This window comes from Oncorhynchus clarkii, chromosome 29 (assembly GCF_045791955.1).
Source record: "Oncorhynchus clarkii lewisi isolate Uvic-CL-2024 chromosome 29, UVic_Ocla_1.0, whole genome shotgun sequence".
In the NCBI taxonomy this organism is placed as follows: domain Eukaryota; kingdom Metazoa; phylum Chordata; class Actinopteri; order Salmoniformes; family Salmonidae; genus Oncorhynchus; species Oncorhynchus clarkii.
In genome coordinates, this window is record NC_092175.1 from 38065384 (window position 1) to 38085409 (window position 20026).

General features: G+C 45.8%; 1 protein-coding gene across 1 annotated transcript in view; it reads right to left on the bottom strand.

The window, feature by feature from the left end:
• Window positions 1-20026, bottom strand: part of LOC139388226 (replication protein A 70 kDa DNA-binding subunit-like) — a 106411-nt gene that overhangs the window by 71876 nt on the left and 14509 nt on the right. Inside the window, exon 6 of the mRNA XM_071134775.1 lies at window positions 7845-7934. Within this exon, the coding sequence (XP_070990876.1) occupies window positions 7845-7934 (90 nt within the window). The remainder of the gene's footprint in view (window positions 1-7844; window positions 7935-20026) is intronic.

Sequence of the window (20026 nt, forward strand, 5' to 3'; positions counted from 1 at the left end):
GGCTGATCTCTTTTGATTTTCCCATGATGTCAAGCAAAGAGGCACTGTGTTTGAAGGTAGGCCTTGAAATACAACCACAGGTACACCTCCAATTTACTCAAATTATGTCAATTAGTCTATCAGAAGCTTCTAAAGCCACTTGTAGTGGCACCTTTGGGTGACCATTTTCTTGTTTGCTTATACAGCTGGTTGAGTGCAGTCTTAGTGTCAGCATCAGTTTGTGATAGTAAATAGATAGCTACGAAACATATAGATGAAAACTGTCTCGGTAAATAGAATGTTCTACAGTTTTTCACAATACATTCTAACTCAGGCAAGCAGAACCTTGAGACTTTCTCAATATTAGATACTGCACACCAGCTGCTGCCGCTGTAAAGCAGCAGAGACTATAGCATGATGCTTGGTGGTAGCATGATGCTGCCACCACCAAGCTTCACGGCAGGGGTGGTGTTACACAGGTAACAATATATACCTGGTTTTCTTTGCATTCAGGCCAAAGAGTTACATTTTTGTCTCATCAGACTACAGAATCTTTTGCCTTATGCTCTCTTTCACATGCCTTTCACATGCCTTTTAGCAAACTCCAGGCGTGCTGCCATGTGCCTTTTTCTCAGGAGTGGCTTCTGTCTGGCCACTCTCCAATAAAGCCCAGATTGATGAAGTGCAGAGACTGTTGTCATTCTGGTTCTCCCATCTCAGCCAAGGAACTATGTAGTTCTGTCAGAGTGGTAATTGGGTCCTACTTGCCCGGTTGCTCAGTTTGGTTGGATGGACAGCTCTAGGCAAATTCTAGGTAGTTCCATATTTTTTCAAATTACCAATAATCGAGACCACTTGATGTCTTGGAAACTTTCAACACTAGAAACAGTTATTCAGATCACATTGATAGGATAGTCTTGAACGAATCTCGTTCAGTTTATTCTTCATTGATTGCACATTAGCCAATAGAACATAGTGGTTTATCCACACGCCGGCCTTTATTACAGCGCTCTCTCTTAAAGCGTGTAAAGGGTTAACACGGGCCAGTGTGTAAAGGGTTAACACGGGCCAGTGTGTAAAGGGTTAACACGGGTCAGTGTGTAAAGGGTTAACCTGGGCCAGTGTGTAAAGGGTTAACACGGGTCAGTGTGTAAAGGGTTAACACGGGTCAGTGTGTAAAGGGTTAACACGGGTCAGTGTGTAAAGGGTTAACACGGGTCAGTGTGTAAAGGGTTAACCTGGGCCAGTGTGTAAAGGGTTAACCTGGGCCAGTGTGTAAAGGGTTAACCTGGGTCAGTGTGTAAAGGGTTAACATGGGCCAGTGTGTAAAGGGTTAACCTGGGCCAGTGTGTAAAGGGTTAACCTGGGCCAGTGTGTAAAGGGTTGACCTGGGCCAGTGTGTAAAGGGTTAACACGGGTCAGTGTGTAAAGGGTTAACCTGGGCCAGTGTGTAAAGGGTTAACCTAGGCCAGTGTGTACAGGGTTAACCTGGGCCAGTGTGTAAAGGGTTAACCTGGGCCAGTGTGTAAAGGGTTAACCTGGGCCAGTGTGTAAAGGGTTAACCTGGGCCAGTGTGTACAGGGTTAACACGGGTCAGTGCGTAAAGGGTTAACCTGGGTCAGTGTGTAAAGGGTTAACACGGGTCAGTGTGTAAAGGGTTAACCTGGGCCAGTGTGTAAAGGGTTAACACGGGCCAGTGTGTAAAGGGTTAACACGGGCCAGTGTGTAAAGGGTTAACACGGGTCAGTGTGTAAAGGGTTAACACGGGCCAGTGTGTAAAGGGTTAACACGGGCCAGTGTGTAAAGGGTTAAACTGGGCCAGTGTGTACAGGGTTAACACGGGCCAGTGTGTAAAGGGTTAACACGGGCCAGTGTGTAAAGGGTTAACACGGGTTAGTGTGTAAAGGGTTAACACGGGCCAGTGTGTAAAGGGTTAACACGGGTTAGTGTGTAAAGGGTTAACACGGGCCAGTGTGTAAAGGGTTAACACGGGCCAGTGTGTAAAGGGGTAATACGGGCCAGTGTGTACAGGGTTAACACGGGCCAGTGTGTACAGGGTTAACACGGGTCAGTGTGTAAAGGGTTAACACGGGTCAGTGTGTAAAGGGTTAACCTGGGCCAGAGTGTAAAGGGTTAACACATGCCAGTGTGTAAAGGGTTAACACGGGCCAGTGTGTAAAGGGTTAACACGGGCCAGTGTGTAAAGGGTTAACACGGGCCAGTGTGTAAAGGGTTAACACGGGCCAGTGTGTAAAGGGTTAACACCGGCCAGTGTGTAAAGGGTTAACACGGGCCAGTGTGTAAAGGGTTAACCTGGGCCAGTGTGTAAAGGGGTAATACAGGCCAGTGTGTAAAGGGTTAACCTGGGCCAGTGTGTAAAGGGTTAACACGGGCCAGTGTGTAAAGGGTTAACCTGGGCCAGTGTGTAAAGGGTTAAAACGGGCCAGTGTGTAAAGGGTTAACACGGGCCAGTGTGTAAAGGGTTAACACGGGCCAGTGTGTAAAGGGTTAACACGGGCCAGTGTGTAAAGGGTTAACACGGGTCAGTGTGTAAAGGGTTAACCTGGGCCAGTGTGTAAAGGGTTAACCTGGGCCAGTGTGTAAAGGGTTAACCTGGGCCAGTGTGTAAAGGGTTAACACGGGTCAGTGTGTAAAGGGTTAACACGGGCCAGTGTGTAAAGGGTTAACACGGTTCAGTGTGTAAAGGGTTAACACGGGCCAGTGTGTAAAGGGTTAACATGGGCCAGTGTGTAAAGGGTTAACACAGGCCAGTGTGTAAAGGGGTAATACAGGCCAGTGTGTACAGGGTTAACACGTGCCAGTGTGTACAGGGTTAACACGGGTCAGTGTGTAAAGGGTTAACCTGGGCCAGTGTGTAAAGGGTTAACCTGGGCCAGTGTGTAAAGGGTTAACACGGGCCAGTGTGTAAAGGGTTAACACGGGTTAGTGTGTAAAGGGTTAACACGGGCCAGTGTGTAAAGGGTTAGCACGGGTTAGTGTGTAAAGGGTTAACACGGGCAAGTGTGTAAAGGGTTAACACGGGCCAGTGTGTAAAGGGGTAATACGGGCCAGTGTGTACAGGGTTAACACGGGCCAGTGTGTACAGGGTTAACACGGGTCAGTGTGTAAAGGGTTAACACGGGTCAGTGTGTAAAGGGTTAACCTGGGCCAGAGTGTAAAGGGTTAACACATGCCAGTGTGTAAAGGGTTAACACGGGCCAGTGTGTAAATGGTTAACACAGGCCAGTGTGTAAAGGGTTAACACGGGCCAGTGTGTAAAGGGTTAACACCGGACAAGTGTGTAAAGGGTTAACCTGGGCCAGTGTGTAAAGGGTTAACACGGGCCAGTGTGTAAAGGGTTAACCTGGGCCAGTGTGTAAAGGGTTATTACAGGCCAGTGTGTAAAGGGTTAACACGGGCCAGTGTGTAAAGGGTTAACACGGGCCAGTGTGTAAAGGGTTAACACCGGCCAGTGTGTAAAGGGTTAACCTGGGCCAGTGTGTAAAGGGTTAACACGGGCCAGTGTGTAAAGGGTTAACCTGGGCCAGTGTGTAAAGGGGTAATACAGGCCAGTGTGTAAAGGGTTAACCTGGGCCAGTGTGTAAAGGGTTAACACGGGCCAGTGTGTAAAGGGTTAACCTGGGCCAGTGTGTAAAGGGTTAAAACGGGCCAGTGTGTAAAGGGTTAACACGGGCCAGTGTGTAAAGGGTTAACACGGGCCAGTGTGTAAAAGGTTAACACGGGCCAGTGTGTAAAAGGTTAACCTGTGCCAGTGTGTAAAGGGTTAACCTGGGCCAGTGTGTAAAGGGTTAACACGGGCCAGTGTGTAAAGGGTTAACACGGGCCAGTGTGTAAAGGGTTAACATGGGTCAGTGTGTAAAGGGTTAACCTGGGCCTGTGTGTAAAGGGTTAACCTGGGCCAGTGTGTAAAGGGTTAACCTGGGCCAGTGTGTAAAGGGTTAACACGGGTCAGTGTGTAAAAGGGTTAACACGGGCCAGTGTGTAAAGGGTTAACACGGTTCAGTGTGTAAAGGGTTAACAAGGGCCAGTGTGTAAAGGGTTAACATGGGCCAGTGTGTAAAGGGTTAACCCATGCCAGTGTGTAAAGGGGTAATACAGGCCAGTGTGTACAGGGTTAACACGTGCCAGTGTGTAAAGGGTTAACACGGGTCAGTGTGTAAAGGGTTAACACGGGCCAGTGTGTAAAGGGGTAATACAGGCCAGTGTGTAAAGGGTTAACCTGGGCCAGTGTGTAAAGGGTTAACACGGGCCAGTGTGTAAAGGGTTAACCTGGGCCAGTGTGTAAAGGGTTAAAACGGGCCAGTGTGTAAAGGGTTAACACGGGCCAGTGTGTAAAGGGTTAACACGGGCCAGTGTGTAAAGGGTTAACACGGGTCAGTGTGTAAAGGGTTAACCTGGGCCAGTGTGTAAAGGGTTAACCTGGGCCAGTGTGTAAAGGGTTAACCTGGGCCAGTGTGTAAAGGGTTAACACGGGTCAGTGTGTAAAGGGTTAACACGGGCCAGTGTGTAAAGGGTTAACACGGTTCAGTGTGTAAAGGGTTAACACGGGCCAGTGTGTAAAGGGTTAACATGGGCCAGTGTGTAAAGGGTTAACCCAGGCCAGTGTGTAAAGGGGTAATACAGGCCAGTGTGTACAGGGTTAACACGTGCCAGTGTGTACAGGGTTAACACGGGTCAGTGTGTAAAGGGTTAACCTGGGCCAGTGTGTAAAGGGTTAACACGGGTTAGTGTGTAAAGGGTTAACACGGGCCAGTGTGTAAAGGGTTAGCACGGGTTAGTGTGTAAAGGGTTAACACGGGCAAGTGTGTAAAGGGTTAACACGGGCCAGTGTGTAAAGGGGTAATACGGGCCAGTGTGTACAGGGTTAACACGGGCCAGTGTGTACAGGGTTAACACGGGTCAGTGTGTAAAGGGTTAACACGGGTCAGTGTGTAAAGGGTTAACCTGGGCCAGAGTGTAAAGGGTTAACACATGCCAGTGTGTAAAGGGTTAACACAGGCCAGTGTGTAAAGGGTTAACACGGGCCAGTGTGTAAAATGGTTAACACCGGACAAGTGTGTAAAGGGTTAACCTGGGCCAGTGTGTAAAGGGTTAACACGGGCCAGTGTGTAAAGGGTTAACCTGGGCCAGTGTGTAAAGGGTTATTACAGGCCAGTGTGTAAAGGGTTAACACGGGCCAGTGTGTAAAGGGTTAACACGGGCCAGTGTGTAAAGGGTTAACACCGGCCAGTGTGTAAAGGGTTAACCTGGGCCAGTGTGTAAAGGGTTAACACGGGCCAGTGTGTAAAGGGTTAACCTGGGCCAGTGTGTAAAGGGGTAATACAGGCCAGTGTGTAAAGGGTTAACCTGGGCCAGTGTGTAAAGGGTTAACACGGGCCAGTGTGTAAAGGGTTAACCTGGGCCAGTGTGTAAAGGGTTAAAACGGGCCAGTGTGTAAAGGGTTAACACGGGCCAGTGTGTAAAGGGTTAACACGGGCCAGTGTGTAAAAGGTTAACACGGGCCAGTGTGTAAAAGGTTAACCTGGGCCAGTGTGTAAAGGGTTAACCTGGGCCAGTGTGTAAAGGGTTAACACGGGCCAGTGTGTAAAGGGTTAACACGGGCCAGTGTGTAAAGGGTTAACATGGGTCAGTGTGTAAAGGGTTAACCTGGGCCTGTGTGTAAAGGGTTAACCTGGGCCAGTGTGTAAAGGGTTAACCTGGGCCAGTGTGTAAAGGGTTAACACGGGTCAGTGTGTAAAAGGTTAACACGGGCCAGTGTGTAAAGGGTTAACACGGTTCAGTGTGTAAAGGGTTAACAAGGGCCAGTGTGTAAAGGGTTAACATGGGCCAGTGTGTAAAGGGTTAACCCATGCCAGTGTGTAAAGGGGTAATACAGGCCAGTGTGTACAGGGTTAACACGTGCCAGTGTGTAAAGGGTTAACACGGGTCAGTGTGTAAAGGGTTAACACGGGCCAGTGTGTAAAGGGTTAACCTGGGCCAGTGTGTAAAGGGTTAACACGGGTCAGTGTGTAAAGGGTTAACCTGGGCCAGTGTGTAAAGGGTTAACCTGGGCCAGTGTGTAAAGGGTTAACCTGGGCCAGTGTGTAAAGGGTTAACCTGGGCCAGTGTGTAAAGGGTTAACACGGGCCAGTGTGTAAAGGGTTAACCTGGGCCAGTGTGTAAAGGGTTAACCTGGGCCAGTGTGTAAAGGGTTAACACGGGTCAGTGTGTAAAGGGTTAACCTGGGACAGTGTGTAAAGGGTTAAACTGGGCCAGTGTGTAAAGGGTTAACACGGGCCAGTGTGTAAAGGGTTAACACGGGCCAGTGTGTAAAGGGTTAACACGGGCCAGTGTGTAAAGGGTTAACCTGGGCCAGTGTGTACAGGGTTAATACAGGCCAGTGTGTAAAAGGTTAACACGGGCCAGTGTGTAAAGGGTTAACCTGGGCCAGTGTGTAAAGGGTTAACCTGGGCCAGTGTGTACAGGGTTAACACGGGTCAGTGTGTAAAGGGTTAACACGGGTCAGTGTGTAAAGGGTTAACACGGGCCAGTGTGTACAGGGTTAACACGGGTCAGTGTGTAAAGGGTTACCTGGGTCAGTGTGTAAAGGGTTAACCTGGGCCAGTGTGTAAAGGGTTAACCTGGGCCAGTGTGTAAAGTTAGATCCCAAATGGTACTCTATCCCCAACATATAGTACACAATCCTATGAGCCCTTGTCAAAAGTCGTGCACTTCACATGGGTCATAGAGTGCCATTATTATTTTACCTTTATTTAACTAGGCAAGTCATTAAGAACAAATACTTATTTTCAATGACGGTCTAGGAACAGTGGGTTAACTGCCTGTTCAGGGGCAGAATGACAGATTTGTACCTTGGCAGCTCGGGGGTTTGAACTTCTAACCTTTCGGTTATTAGTCCAATGCTCTAACCACTAGGCTACCCTGTATTGTACACGTCCTGATCCAGTATAGTTTAGTATGGAGGAAGAACTGTACAGAGAGAAGGGGGTAATTGACAGGGATAAAACATATTCAATAGTTTGTTCACCGAATTTAAGCTCCTGTTGTGGATCACAGCAAACTCTGTGTGTGTGTGTGTGTGTGTGTGTGTGTGTGTGTGTGTGTGTGTGTCCTGGGGGAAATCACAGATAGAGCTGCTTTTTTCAGCAGACGGCTGACGACGGGGTAGTTAACATTAATATTCATACACACGGGATCCGGATAGAGAGAGAGATCAGTATGGGACGATCATATCAAGAAAATAATCAGAATATCAAGACAATAATTTCAGTGGTATTTCAAATTACCCCGGGATAAGGCATATACGGTAACACACACACACACACACGCACACACAACACACGGGATAAGGCATATACGGTAACACGCACGCACACGCACACACAACACACGGGATAAGGCATATACGGTAACACGCACACACGCACGCACGCACGCACACACACACACACACACACACACACACACACACATCACACACACACACACACACACACACACACACACACACACACACACACACACACATGCTTGCGAGCTTAACACTCACGAAGGAGAAACATACACCCATACTAGTACTAGTCAAGGATGGCTCCCCCTGCTGGACTATAGTGTACATAGGGTACACTTTATAGTAACATGGACATTACGATTTTACGATTTTCTACCGACTGGTGTGAGGAATATTATGTAGCCTCCCTTCAGCCATGCTAAAAGGAATAGACTGGTGTGAGGAATATGGTAGAGCCTCCCTTCAGCCATGGTAAAAGGAATAGACTGGTGTGATGAATATGGTAGAACCTCCCTTCAGCCATGCTAAAAGGTCACATTGTGATGGAACTCACCGCTGGGCTGGGTGTGAGGGGAGGCAGTAGAAGTAGAAGCAGCAGCGTGACTCTCAGCAGAGACCTGGTTCTGAAGAGTCCTTCTCTGGCCTGGAGAGGACACGACAGAGAACACAGGTAACAGGTTAAGACCAGATAGGGACTAGTTTATAAGAGTGCGGACAGACCAAGCCGAAGTTGCAAAGGTAAAATGTGTCTCAACACTGGTCCTACAAAGACAAGACAGACAGGTACTTTGTCTACACAGAGAGGTAAGGTTAAATGCCTTTTCTCAACAACTGCGTTGGGATCTTTTCGTCTGAATTCCCAAAAAATACAGATTCCCATATTGACGCACTAAACCGTTCAAACCAAATCCAATGTGTTTTCCCCAGTCATTCTCACTGGCAATATGTTGTTCTAAGTGGCTAGAGAGGACGCAGTAAAAGAGTAGGCTATTCATCCTACAGGGCTTTCATGAAAGGAGCTTGGGTACGTTTCATTTAGGTGCACCCCATTTAATAAGACAGGAAATGCAAAACTGGTACCTGTTCTTATTCGTACATGCCGACCATCATGATGCTCGCTGCCTACAGTTCTGTCTATCTGACTACAGAGGTGCAGTCCAGACAGAGTAGGTTTATTTCAGGAACATTTCTGAATGGACATAGACAATTAGCAAACTCATACACACACCCGTCTAATAGGACCCATCAATCAAAGCCACTTGCTGCTAATCTCACCCATAAACATAGGCAAATCACATTTCTCCTGTATCAAAACCATATTAAAAACCTGGCCTTAGCTTCAAATCCTTTCTGTAGGATATCAAAAACGAGTCTACATTGTATGATAATGCTAAATAAATGCAGCCTATACATATCATGTAAAATGTAGAGGAAAGTTTTAAAAAGGAGGCGCACTGTAGAGACAGCTGTTATATAGGCTATATGAAGATTAAATCAAAAATAGAAAGCCATGCATGAAACCAGTCCACAGTCTAATGATCAGCCTGTCCATAGTCTAATGATCAGCCAGTCCATAGTCTAATGATCAGCCTGTCCATAGTCTAATGATCAGCCTGTCCATAGTCTAATGATCAGCCTGTCCATAGTCTAATGATCAGCCTGTCCATAGTCTAATGATCAGCCTGTCCACAGTCTAATGATCAGCCAGTCCATAGTCTAATGATCAGCCTGTCCATAGCCTAATGATCAGCCAGTCCATAGTCTAATGATCAACCTGTCCATAGTCTAATGATCAGCCTGTCCATAGTCTAATGATCAGCCAGTCCATAGTCTAATGATCAGCCTGTCCATAGTCTAATGATCAGCCAGTCCATAGTCTAATGATCAGCCTGTCCATAGTCTAATGATCAGCCTGTCCATAGTCTAATGATCAACCTGTCCATAGTCTAATGATCAGCCTGTCCATAGTCTAATGATCAGCCTGTCCATAGCCTAATGATCAACTTGTCCACAGTCTAATGATCAGCCAGTCCATAGCCTAATGATCAGCCAGTCCATAGCCTAATGATCAACCTGTCCATAGTCTAATGATCAGCCTGTCCATAGTCTAATGATCAGCCTGTCCATAGTCTAATGATCAGCCTGTCCATAGTCTAATGATCAACCTGTCCATAGTCTAATGATCAACCTGTCCACAGCCTAATGATCAGCCAGTCCATAGTCTAATGATCAGCCAGTCCATAGTCTAATGATCAGCCTGTCCACAGCCTAATGATCAGCCAGTCCATAGTCTAATGATCAGCCAGTCCATAGTCTAATGATCAGCCAGTCCATAGTCTAATGATCAGCCAGTCCATAGTCTAATGATCAGCCAGTCCATAGTCTAATGATCAGCCAGTCCATAGTCTAATGATCAGCCAGTCCATAGTCTAATGATCAGCCTGTCCATAGTCTAATGATCAGCCAGTCCATAGTCTAATGATCAGCCAGTCCATAGTCTAATGATCAGCCTGTCCATAGTCTAATGATCAGCCTGTCCATAGTCTAATGATCAGCCAGTCCATAGCCTAATGATCAGCCAGTCCATAGTCTAATGATCAGCCAGTCCATAGTCTAATGATCAGCCAGTCCACAGCCTAATGATCAGCCAGTCCATAGTCTAATGATCAGCCAGTCCATAGTCTAATGATCAGCCTGTCCATAGTCTAATGATCAGCCTGTCCACAGTCTAATGATCAGCCTGTCCATAGTCTAATGATCAGCCTGTCCACAGTCTAATGATCAGCCTGTCCACAGTCTAATGATCAGCCAGTCCACAGCCTAATGATCAGCCTGTCCACAGTCTAATGATCAGCCTGTCCACAGTCTAATGATCAGCCAGTCCATAGTCTAATGATCAGCCAGTCCATAGTCTAATGATCAGCCTGTCCATAGTCTAATGATCAGCCTGTCCACAGTCTAATGATCAGCCTGTCCACAGTCTAATGATCAGCCAGTCCATAGTCTAATGATCAGCCAGTCCATAGTCTAATGATCAGCCAGTCCATAGTCTAATGATCAGCCAGTCCATAGTCTAATGATCAGCCTGTCCACAGTCTAATGATCAGCCAGTCCATAGTCTAATGATCAGCCAGTCCATAGTCTAATGATCAGCCAGTCCATAGTCTAATGATCAGCCTGTCCACAGTCTAATGATCAGCCAGTCCATAGTCTAATGATCAGCCAGTCCATAGTCTAATGATCAGCCAGTCCATAGTCTAATGATCAGCCAGTCCATAGTCTAATGATCAGCCTGTCCACAGTCTAATGATCAGCCTGTCCATAGTCTAATGATCAGCCTGTCCACAGCCTAATGATCAGCCAGTCCATAGTCTAATGATCAGCCAGTCCATAGTCTAATCATCAGCCAGTCCATAGCCTAATGATCAGCCTGTCCATAGTCTAATGATCAGCCTGTCCATAGTCTAATGATCAGCCTGTCCATAGTCTAATGATCAGCCAGTCCATAGCCTAATGATCAGCCTGTCCATAGTCTAATGATCAGCCTGTCCATAGTCTAATGATCAGCCTGTCCATAGTCTAATGATCAGCCAGTCCATAGCCTAATGATCAGCCAGTCCATAGTCTAATGATCAGCCAGTCCATAGTCTAATGATCAGCTTGTCCATAGTCTAATGATCAGCCAGTCCATAGTCTAATGATCAACCTGTCCATAGTCTAATGATCAGCCAGTCCACAGCCTAATGATCAGCCAGTCCATAGTCTAATGATCAACCTGTCCATAGTCTAATGATCAACCTGTCCATAGTCTAATGATCAGCCAGTCCATAGCCTAATGATCAGCCAGTCCATAGTCTAATGATCAACCTGTCCATAGTCTAATGATCAGCCAGTCCATAGTCTAATGATCAGCCAGTCCATAGTCTAATGATCAGCCAGTCCATAGTCTAATGATCAACTTGTCCACAGCCTAATGATCAGCCAGTCCATAGTCTAATGATCAACTTGTCCATAGTCTAATGATCAGCCAGTCCATAGTCTAATGATCAACTTGTCCACAGCCTAATGATCAGCCAGTCCATAGTCTAATGATCAGCCAGTCCATAGTCTAATGATCAGCCAGTCCATAGTCTAATGATCAGCCAGTCCATAGTCTAATGATCAGCTTGTCCACAGTCTAATGATCAGCCTGTCCATAGTCTAATGATCAGCCAGTCCATAGTCTAATGATCAGCCAGTCCATAGTCTAATGATCAGCTTGTCCACAGCCTAATGATCAGCCAGTCCATAGTCTAATGATCAGCCAGTCCATAGTCTAATGATCAGCCAGTCCACAGTCTAATGATCAACCTGTCCATAGTCTAATGATCAGCCAGTCCATAGTCTAATGATCAGCCTGTCCATAGCCTAATGATCAGCCAGTCCATAGTCTAATGATCAGCTTGTCCATAGCCTAATGATCAGCCAGTCCATAGCCTAATGATCAGCCAGTCCATAGTCTAATGATCAACCTGTCCACAGCCTAATGATCAGCCAGTCCACAGTCTAATGATCAGCCTGTCCATAGTCTAATGATCAGCCAGTCCATAGCCTAATGATCAGCCAGTCCATAGTCTAATGATCAACCTGTCCACAGCCTAATGATCAGCCAGTCCATAGTCTAATGATCAGCTTGTCCACAGCCTAATGATCAGCCAGTCCATAGTCTAATGATCAGCTTGTCCATAGCCTAATGATCAGCCTGTCCATAGCCTAATGATCAGCCAGTCCATAGTCTAATGATCAGCCAGTCCATAGTCTAATGATCAGCTTGTCCACAGCCTAATGATCAGCCTGTCCATAGCCTAATGATCAGCCAGTCCATAGTCTAATGATCAGCCAGTCCATAGTCTAATGATCAACCTGTCCATAGTCTAATGATCAACCTGTCCATAGTCTAATGATCAGCCAGTCCATAGTCTAATGATCAACCTGTCCATAGTCTAATGATCAACCTGTCCATAGTCTAATGATCAGCTTGTCCACAGCCTAATGATCAGCCAGTCCATAGTCTAATGATCAACCTGTCCATAGTCTAATGATCAACGTGTCCATAGTCTAATGATCAGCCAGTCCATAGTCTAATGATCAGCTTGTCCACAGCCTAATGATCAACCTGTCCACAGCCTAATGATCAGCCAGTCCATAGTCTAATGATCAGCTTGTCCACAGCCTAATGATCAGCCAGTCCATAGTCTAATGATCAGCTTGTCCATAGCCTAATGATCAGCCTGTCCATAGCCTAATGATCAGCCAGTCCATAGTCTAATGATCAGCCAGTCCATAGTCTAATGATCAGCTTGTCCACAGCCTAATGATCAGCCTGTCCATAGCCTAATGATCAGCCAGTCCATAGTCTAATGATCAGCCAGTCCATAGTCTAATGATCAACCTGTCCATAGTCTAATGATCAACCTGTCCATAGTCTAATGATCAGCCAGTCCATAGTCTAATGATCAACCTGTCCATAGTCTAATGATCAACCTGTCCATAGTCTAATGATCAACCTGTCCATAGTCTAATGATCAGCTTGTCCACAGCCTAATGATCAGCCAGTCCATAGTCTAATGATCAACCTGTCCATAGTCTAATGATCAACCTGTCCATAGTCTAATGATCAACCTGTCCATAGTCTAATGATCAGCTTGTCCACAGCCTAATGATCAGCCAGTCCATAGTCTAATGATCAACCTGTCCATAGTCTAATGATCAACCTGTCCATAGTCTAATGATCAACCTGTCCATAGTCTAATGATCAGCTTGTCCACAGCCTAATGATCAGCCAGTCCATAGTCTAATGATCAACCTGTCCATAGTCTAATGATCAGCCTGTCCATAGTCTAATCATCAGCCTGTCCATAGTCTAATGATCAGCCTGTCCACAGCCTAATGATCAACCTGTCCATAGTCTAATGATCAGCCTGTCCATAGTCTAAAGATCAGCCTGTCCATAGTCTAATGATCAGCCTGTCCATAGCCTAATGATCAGCCTGTCCATAGTCTAATGATCAACCTGTCCATAGTCTAATGATCAACCTGTCCATAGTCTAATGATCAGCCTGTCCACAGTCTAATGATCAGCCTGTCCATAGTCTAATGATCAGCCTGTCTGTCCATAGCCTAATGATCAGCCTGTCCATAGTCTAATGATCAGCCTGTCTGTCCATAGCCTAATGATCAGCCTGTCCATAGTCTAATCATCAACCTGTCCATAGCCTAACGATCAGCCTGTCTGTCCATAGCCTAATGATCAGCCTGTCCATAGTCTAATGATCAGCCTGTCCACAGCCTAATGATGAGCCTGTCCATAGTCTAATGATCAGCCTGTCCATAGACTAGTGATCAGCCTGTCCACAGCCTAATGATCAGCCTGTCCATAGCCTAATGATCAGCCTGTCCACAGTCTAATGATCAGCCTGTCCATAGCCTAATGATCAGCCTGTCCATAGCCTAATGATCAACTTGTCCACAGTCTAATGATCAGCCTGTCCATAGTCTAATGATCAACCTGTCCATAGCCTAATGATCAGCCTGTCCACAGTCTAATGATCAGCCTGTCCACAGTCTAATGATCAGCCTGTCCACAGTCTAATGATCAGCCTGTCCATAGCCTAATGATCAACCTGTCCATAGCCTAATGATCAACCTGTCCACAGTCTAATGATCAGCCAGTCCATAGTCTAATGATCAGCCAGTCCACAGTCTAAAGATCAGCCAGTCCACAGTCTAATCATCAGCCTGTCCACAGTCTAATGATTAACCTGTCCATAGTCTAATGATCGGCCTGTCCACGGTCTAATGATCAGCCTGTCCACAGTCTAATGATCAGCCTGTCCACAGCCTAATGATCAGCCTGTCCATAGTCTAATGATCAGTCTGTCCACTGCCTAATGATCAGCCTGTCCATAGCCTAATGATTAGCCTGTCCACAGTCTAATCATCAGCCAGTCCACAGTCTAATCATAATTCTGTCCACAGTCTAATCACCAGCCTGTCCACAGTCTAATGATTTGCCTGTTCATAGTCTAATGATCAGCCAGTCCACAGTCTAATGATCAGCCAGTCCATAGTCTAATGATCAGCCAGTCCACAGTCTAATGATCAGCTTGTCCACAGTCTAATGATCAGCCAGTCCATAGCCTAATGATCAGCCAGTCCATAGTCTAATCATCAGCCTGTCCACAGTCTAATGATTAGCCTGTCCACGGTCTAATGATTTGCCAGTCCATAGTCTAATGATCAGCCAGTCCATAGTCTAATGATCAGCCAGTCCATAGTCTAATGATCAGCCAGTCCATAGTCTAATGATCAGCCAGTCCATAGTCTAATGATCAACCAGTCCACAATCTAATGATCAGCTTGTCCACAGTCTAATGATCAGCCAGTCCATAGTCTAATGATCAGCCAGTCCATAGTCTAATCATCAGCCAGTCCATAGTCTAATCATCAGCCTGTCCACAGTCCAATGATTAGCCTTTCCATAGTCTAATGATTAGCCTGTCCATAGTCTAATGATCAGCCAGTCCATAGTCTAATGATCAGCCAGTCCATAGTCTAATGATCAGCCAGTCCATAGTCTAATGATCAGCCAGTCCATAGTCTAATCATCAGCCAGTCCATAGTCTAATCATCAGCCTGTCCACAGTCTAATGATTAGCCTGTCCACAGTCTAATGATCAGCCTGTCCATAGTCTAATCATCAGCCTGTCCACAGTCTAATGATCAGCCAGTCCACAGTCTAATGATCAGCCAGTCCATAGTCTAATCATCAGCCTGTCCACAGTCTAATGATTAGCCTGTCCACAGTCTAATGATCAGCCTGTCCATAGTCTAATCATCAACCTGTCCATAGCCTAACGATCAGCCTGTCTGTCCATAGCCTAATGATCAGCCTGTCCATAGTCTAATGATCAGCCTGTCCACAGCCTAATGATGAGCCTGTCCACAGTCCAATGATTAGCCTTTCCATAGTCTAATGATTAGCCTGTCCATAGTCTAATGATCAGCCAGTCCATAGTCTAATGATCAGCCAGTCCATAGTCTAATGATCAGCCAGTCCATAGTCTAATGATCAGCCAGTCCATAGTCTAATCATCAGCCAGTCCATAGTCTAATCATCAGCCTGTCCACAGTCTAATGATTAGCCTGTCCACAGTCTAATGATCAGCCTGTCCATAGTCTAATCATCAACCTGTCCATAGCCTAACGATCAGCCTGTCTGTCCATAGCCTAATGATCAGCCTGTCCATAGTCTAATGATCAGCCTGTCCACAGCCTAATGATGAGCCTGTCCATAGTCTAATGATCAGCCTGTCCATAGACTAGTGATCAGCCTGTCCACAGCCTAATGATCAGCCTGTCCATAGCCTAATGATCAGCCTGTCCACAGTCTAATGATCAGCCTGTCCATAGCCTAATGATCAGCCTGTCCATAGCCTAATGATCAACTTGTCCACAGTCTAATGATCAGCCTGTCCATAGTCTAATGATCAACCTGTCCATAGCCTAATGATCAGCCTGTCCACAGTCTAATGATCAGCCTGTCCACAGTCTAATGATCAGCCTGTCCACAGTCTAATGATCAGCCTGTCCATAGCCTAATGATCAACCTGTCCATAGCCTAATGATCAACCTGTCCACAGTCTAATGATCAGCCAGTCCATAGTCTAATGATCAGCCAGTCCACAGTCTAAAGATCAGCCAGTCCACAGTCTAATCATCAGCCTGTCCACAGTCTAATGATTAACCTGTCCATAGTCTAATGATCAGCCTGTCCACAGTCTAATGATCAGCCTGTCCACAGTCTAATGATCAGCCTGTCCACAGCCTAATGATCAGCCTGTCCATAGTCTAATGATCAGTCTGTCCACTGCCTAATGATCAGCCTGTCCATAGCCTAATGATTAGCCTGTCCACAGTCTAATCATCAGCCAGTCCACAGTCTAATCATAATTCTGTCCACAGTCTAATCACCAGCCTGTCCACAGTCTAATGATTTGCCTGTTCATAGTCTAATGATCAGCCAGTCCACAGTCTAATGATCAGCCAGTCCATAGTCTAATGATCAGCCAGTCCACAGTCTAATGATCAGCTTGTCCACAGTCTAATGATCAGCCAGTCCATAGCCTAATGATCAGCCAGTCCATAGTCTAATCATCAGCCTGTCCACAGTCTAATGATTAGCCTGTCCACGGTCTAATGATTTGCCAGTCCATAGTCTAATGATCAGCCAGTCCATAGTCTAATGATCAGCCAGTCCATAGTCTAATGATCAGCCAGTCCATAGTCTAATGATCAGCCAGTCCATAGTCTAATGATCAACCAGTCCACAATCTAATGATCAGCTTGTCCACAGTCTAATGATCAGCCAGTCCATAGTCTAATGATCAGCCAGTCCATAGTCTAATCATCAGCCAGTCCATAGTCTAATCATCAGCCTGTCCACAGTCCAATGATTAGCCTTTCCATAGTCTAATGATTAGCCTGTCCATAGTCTAATGATCAGCCAGTCCATAGTCTAATGATCAGCCAGTCCATAGTCTAATGATCAGCCAGTCCATAGTCTAATGATCAGCCAGTCCATAGTCTAATCATCAGCCAGTCCATAGTCTAATCATCAGCCTGTCCACAGTCTAATGATTAGCCTGTCCACAGTCTAATGATCAGCCTGTCCATAGTCTAATCATCAGCCTGTCCACAGTCTAATGATCAGCCAGTCCACAGTCTAATGATCAGCTTGTCCACAGTCTAATGATCAGCTTGTCCACAGCCTAATGATCAGCCTGTCCATAGCCTAATGATCAGCCTGTCCATAGCCTAATGATCAGCCTGTCCATAACCTGATGATCAACCTGTCCATAGTCTAATGATCAGCCAGTCCATAGTCTAATGATCAGCCAGTCCATAGTCTAATGATCAGCCAGTCCATAGTCTAATCATCAGCCAGTCCATAGTCTAATCATCAGCCTGTCCACAGTCTAATGATTAGCCTGTCCACAGTCTAATGATCAGCCTGTCCATAGTCTAATCATCAGCCTGTCCACAGTCTAATGATCAGCCAGTCCACAGTCTAATGATCAGCTTGTCCACAGTCTAATGATCAGCTTGTCCACAGCCTAATGATCAGCCTGTCCATAGCCTAATGATCAGCCTGTCCATAGCCTAATGATCAGCCTGTCCATAACCTGATGATCAACCTGTCCATAGTCTAATGATCAACCTGTCCATAGTCTAATGATCAACCTGTCCATAGCCTAATGATCAACCTGTCCATAGCCTAATCATCAACCTGTCCATAGCCTAATGATCAACAACCTGTCCATAGCCTAAGGATCAGCTGTTGATCAATGTTAATGAAGCAATGGGTAATTATGTTGACAGTACATTTGAATCAAATCAAATCAAAGTGTATGTGTTACAGGTGTAGACCTGTGTGTAGATAGTGAAATGCTTACCGTAACCAATAGTGCAAAAAAGGTATTAGGTGAACAATAGGTAAGTAAAGAAATAAAAACAACAGAAAAAAGACAGTGAAAAATAACAGTAGCGAGGCTACATACAGTAGAGAGGCTACATACAGTAGAGAGGCTACATACAGTAGAGAGGCTACATACAGTAGTGAGGCTATATACAGTAGAGAGGCTACATACAGTAGAGAGGCTATATACAGTAGCGAGGCTTTATATAGTAGCGAGGCTATATACAGTAGAGAGGCTACATACAGTAGAGAGGTTATATACAGTAGAGAGGCTACATACAGTAGAGAGGCTACATACAGTAGAGAGGCTATATACAGTAGAGAGGTTGTATACAGTAGAGAGGCTATATACAGTAGAGAGGTTATATACAGTAGAGAGGCTACATACAGTAGAGAGGTTACATACAGTAGAGAGGCTACATACAGTAGAGAGACTATATACAGTAGCGAGGCTATATACAGTAGAGAGGCTACATACAGTAGAGAGACTATATACAGTAGCGAGGCTATATACAGTAGAGAGGCCATATATACAGTAGAGTGGCTATATACAGTAGAGAGGCTAAATACAGTAGAGAGACTATATACAGTAGAGAGGCTATATACAGTAGAGAGGCTACATACAGTAGAGAGGCTACATACAGTAGAGAGGCTATATACAGTAGAGAGACTATATACAGTAGAGAGACTAAATACAGTAGAGAGGCTACATACAGTAGAGAGGCTACATACAGTAGAGGGGCTATATACAGTAGAGAGGCTATATACAGTAGAGAAGCTGTATACAGTAGAGAGGCTACATACAGTAGAGAGGCTATATACAGTAGAGAGGCTATATGCAGTAGAGAGGCTATATACAGTAGAGAGGCTATAAACAGACACCGGTTAGTCAGGCTGATTGAGGTAGTATGTACATGTAGATATGATTAAAGTGACTATGATTATATGATGAACAGAGAGTAGCAGCAGCGTAAAGGAGGGGGTGGCACACAATGCAAATAGTCCAAGTAGCCATTTGATTACCTGTTCAGGAGTCTTATGGCTTGGGAGTAAAAGCTGTTGAGAAGCCTTTTAGACCTAGACTTGGCACTCCGGAACCACTTGCCATGCGGTAGTAGAGAGAACAGTCTATGAATGGGGTGGCTGAGGTCTTTGACAAATTTTAGGGCCTTCCTCTGACACCGCCTGGAGTAGAGGTCCTGGATGGCAGGCAGCTTAGCCCCAGTGATGTACTGGGCCGTACACACAACCCTCTGTAGGGTCTTGCGGTCGGAGGCCGAGCAATTGCCGTACCAGGCAGTGGTGTTGCAGCTGTAGAACCTTTTGAGGATCTCAGGACCAATGCCAAATCTTTTTAGTTTCCTGAGGGGGAATAGGCTTTGTCGTGCCCTCTTCACGACTGTCTTGGTGTATTTGGACCGTTCTAGTTTGTTGGTGATGTGGACACCAAGGATTTTGAAGCTCTCAACCTGCTCCACTACAGCCCGTTAATGAGAATGGGGGCGTGCTCTATCCTCCTTTTCCTGTAGTCCACAATCATCTCCTTAGTCTTGGTTACGTTGAGGGATAGGTTGTTATTCTGGCACCACCCGGCCAGGTCTCTGACCTCCTCGCTATAGGCTGTCTCGTCAATGTCGGTGATCAGGTTGTGTTGTGTCATCTGCAAACTTAATGATGGTGTTGGAGATGTGCCTGGCCATGCAGTCGTGGGTGAACAAGGAGTAAAGGAGGGGCTGAGCATGCACCCCTGGGGGGCTCCAGTGTTGAAGATCAGCGTGGCGGATGTGTTGCTTCCTAGTGCTTTGTCTAAATCTGTGCAACCACTTATTGATAAGGGTCAACTCTGGTGTATATTTTGAGGTCTCTGTCATTTAGGGTTGCCTATAGCATAGATGGTCACATAGATTCACTTTAGCAGGCCTGTAATATATAGCCTAATACGGTGCCTACGAAAAGTATTTCATACCCCTTCCCATTTTCCACATTTTATTACGTTATATCCTTATTCTAAAATGGATTAAATAAAAAAATGTACCAAAGGACTCTCAGAACATGAGAAACAAGATTCTCTGGTCTGATGAAACCAAGATTGAACTCCAAGTGTCATGTCTGGAGGAAATCTGGCACCATACCTACAGTGAAATATGGAGGGGCATCATCATGCTGTGGGAATGTTTTTCAGCGGCAGGGACTGGGAGACTATTCAGAATCGAGGGAAA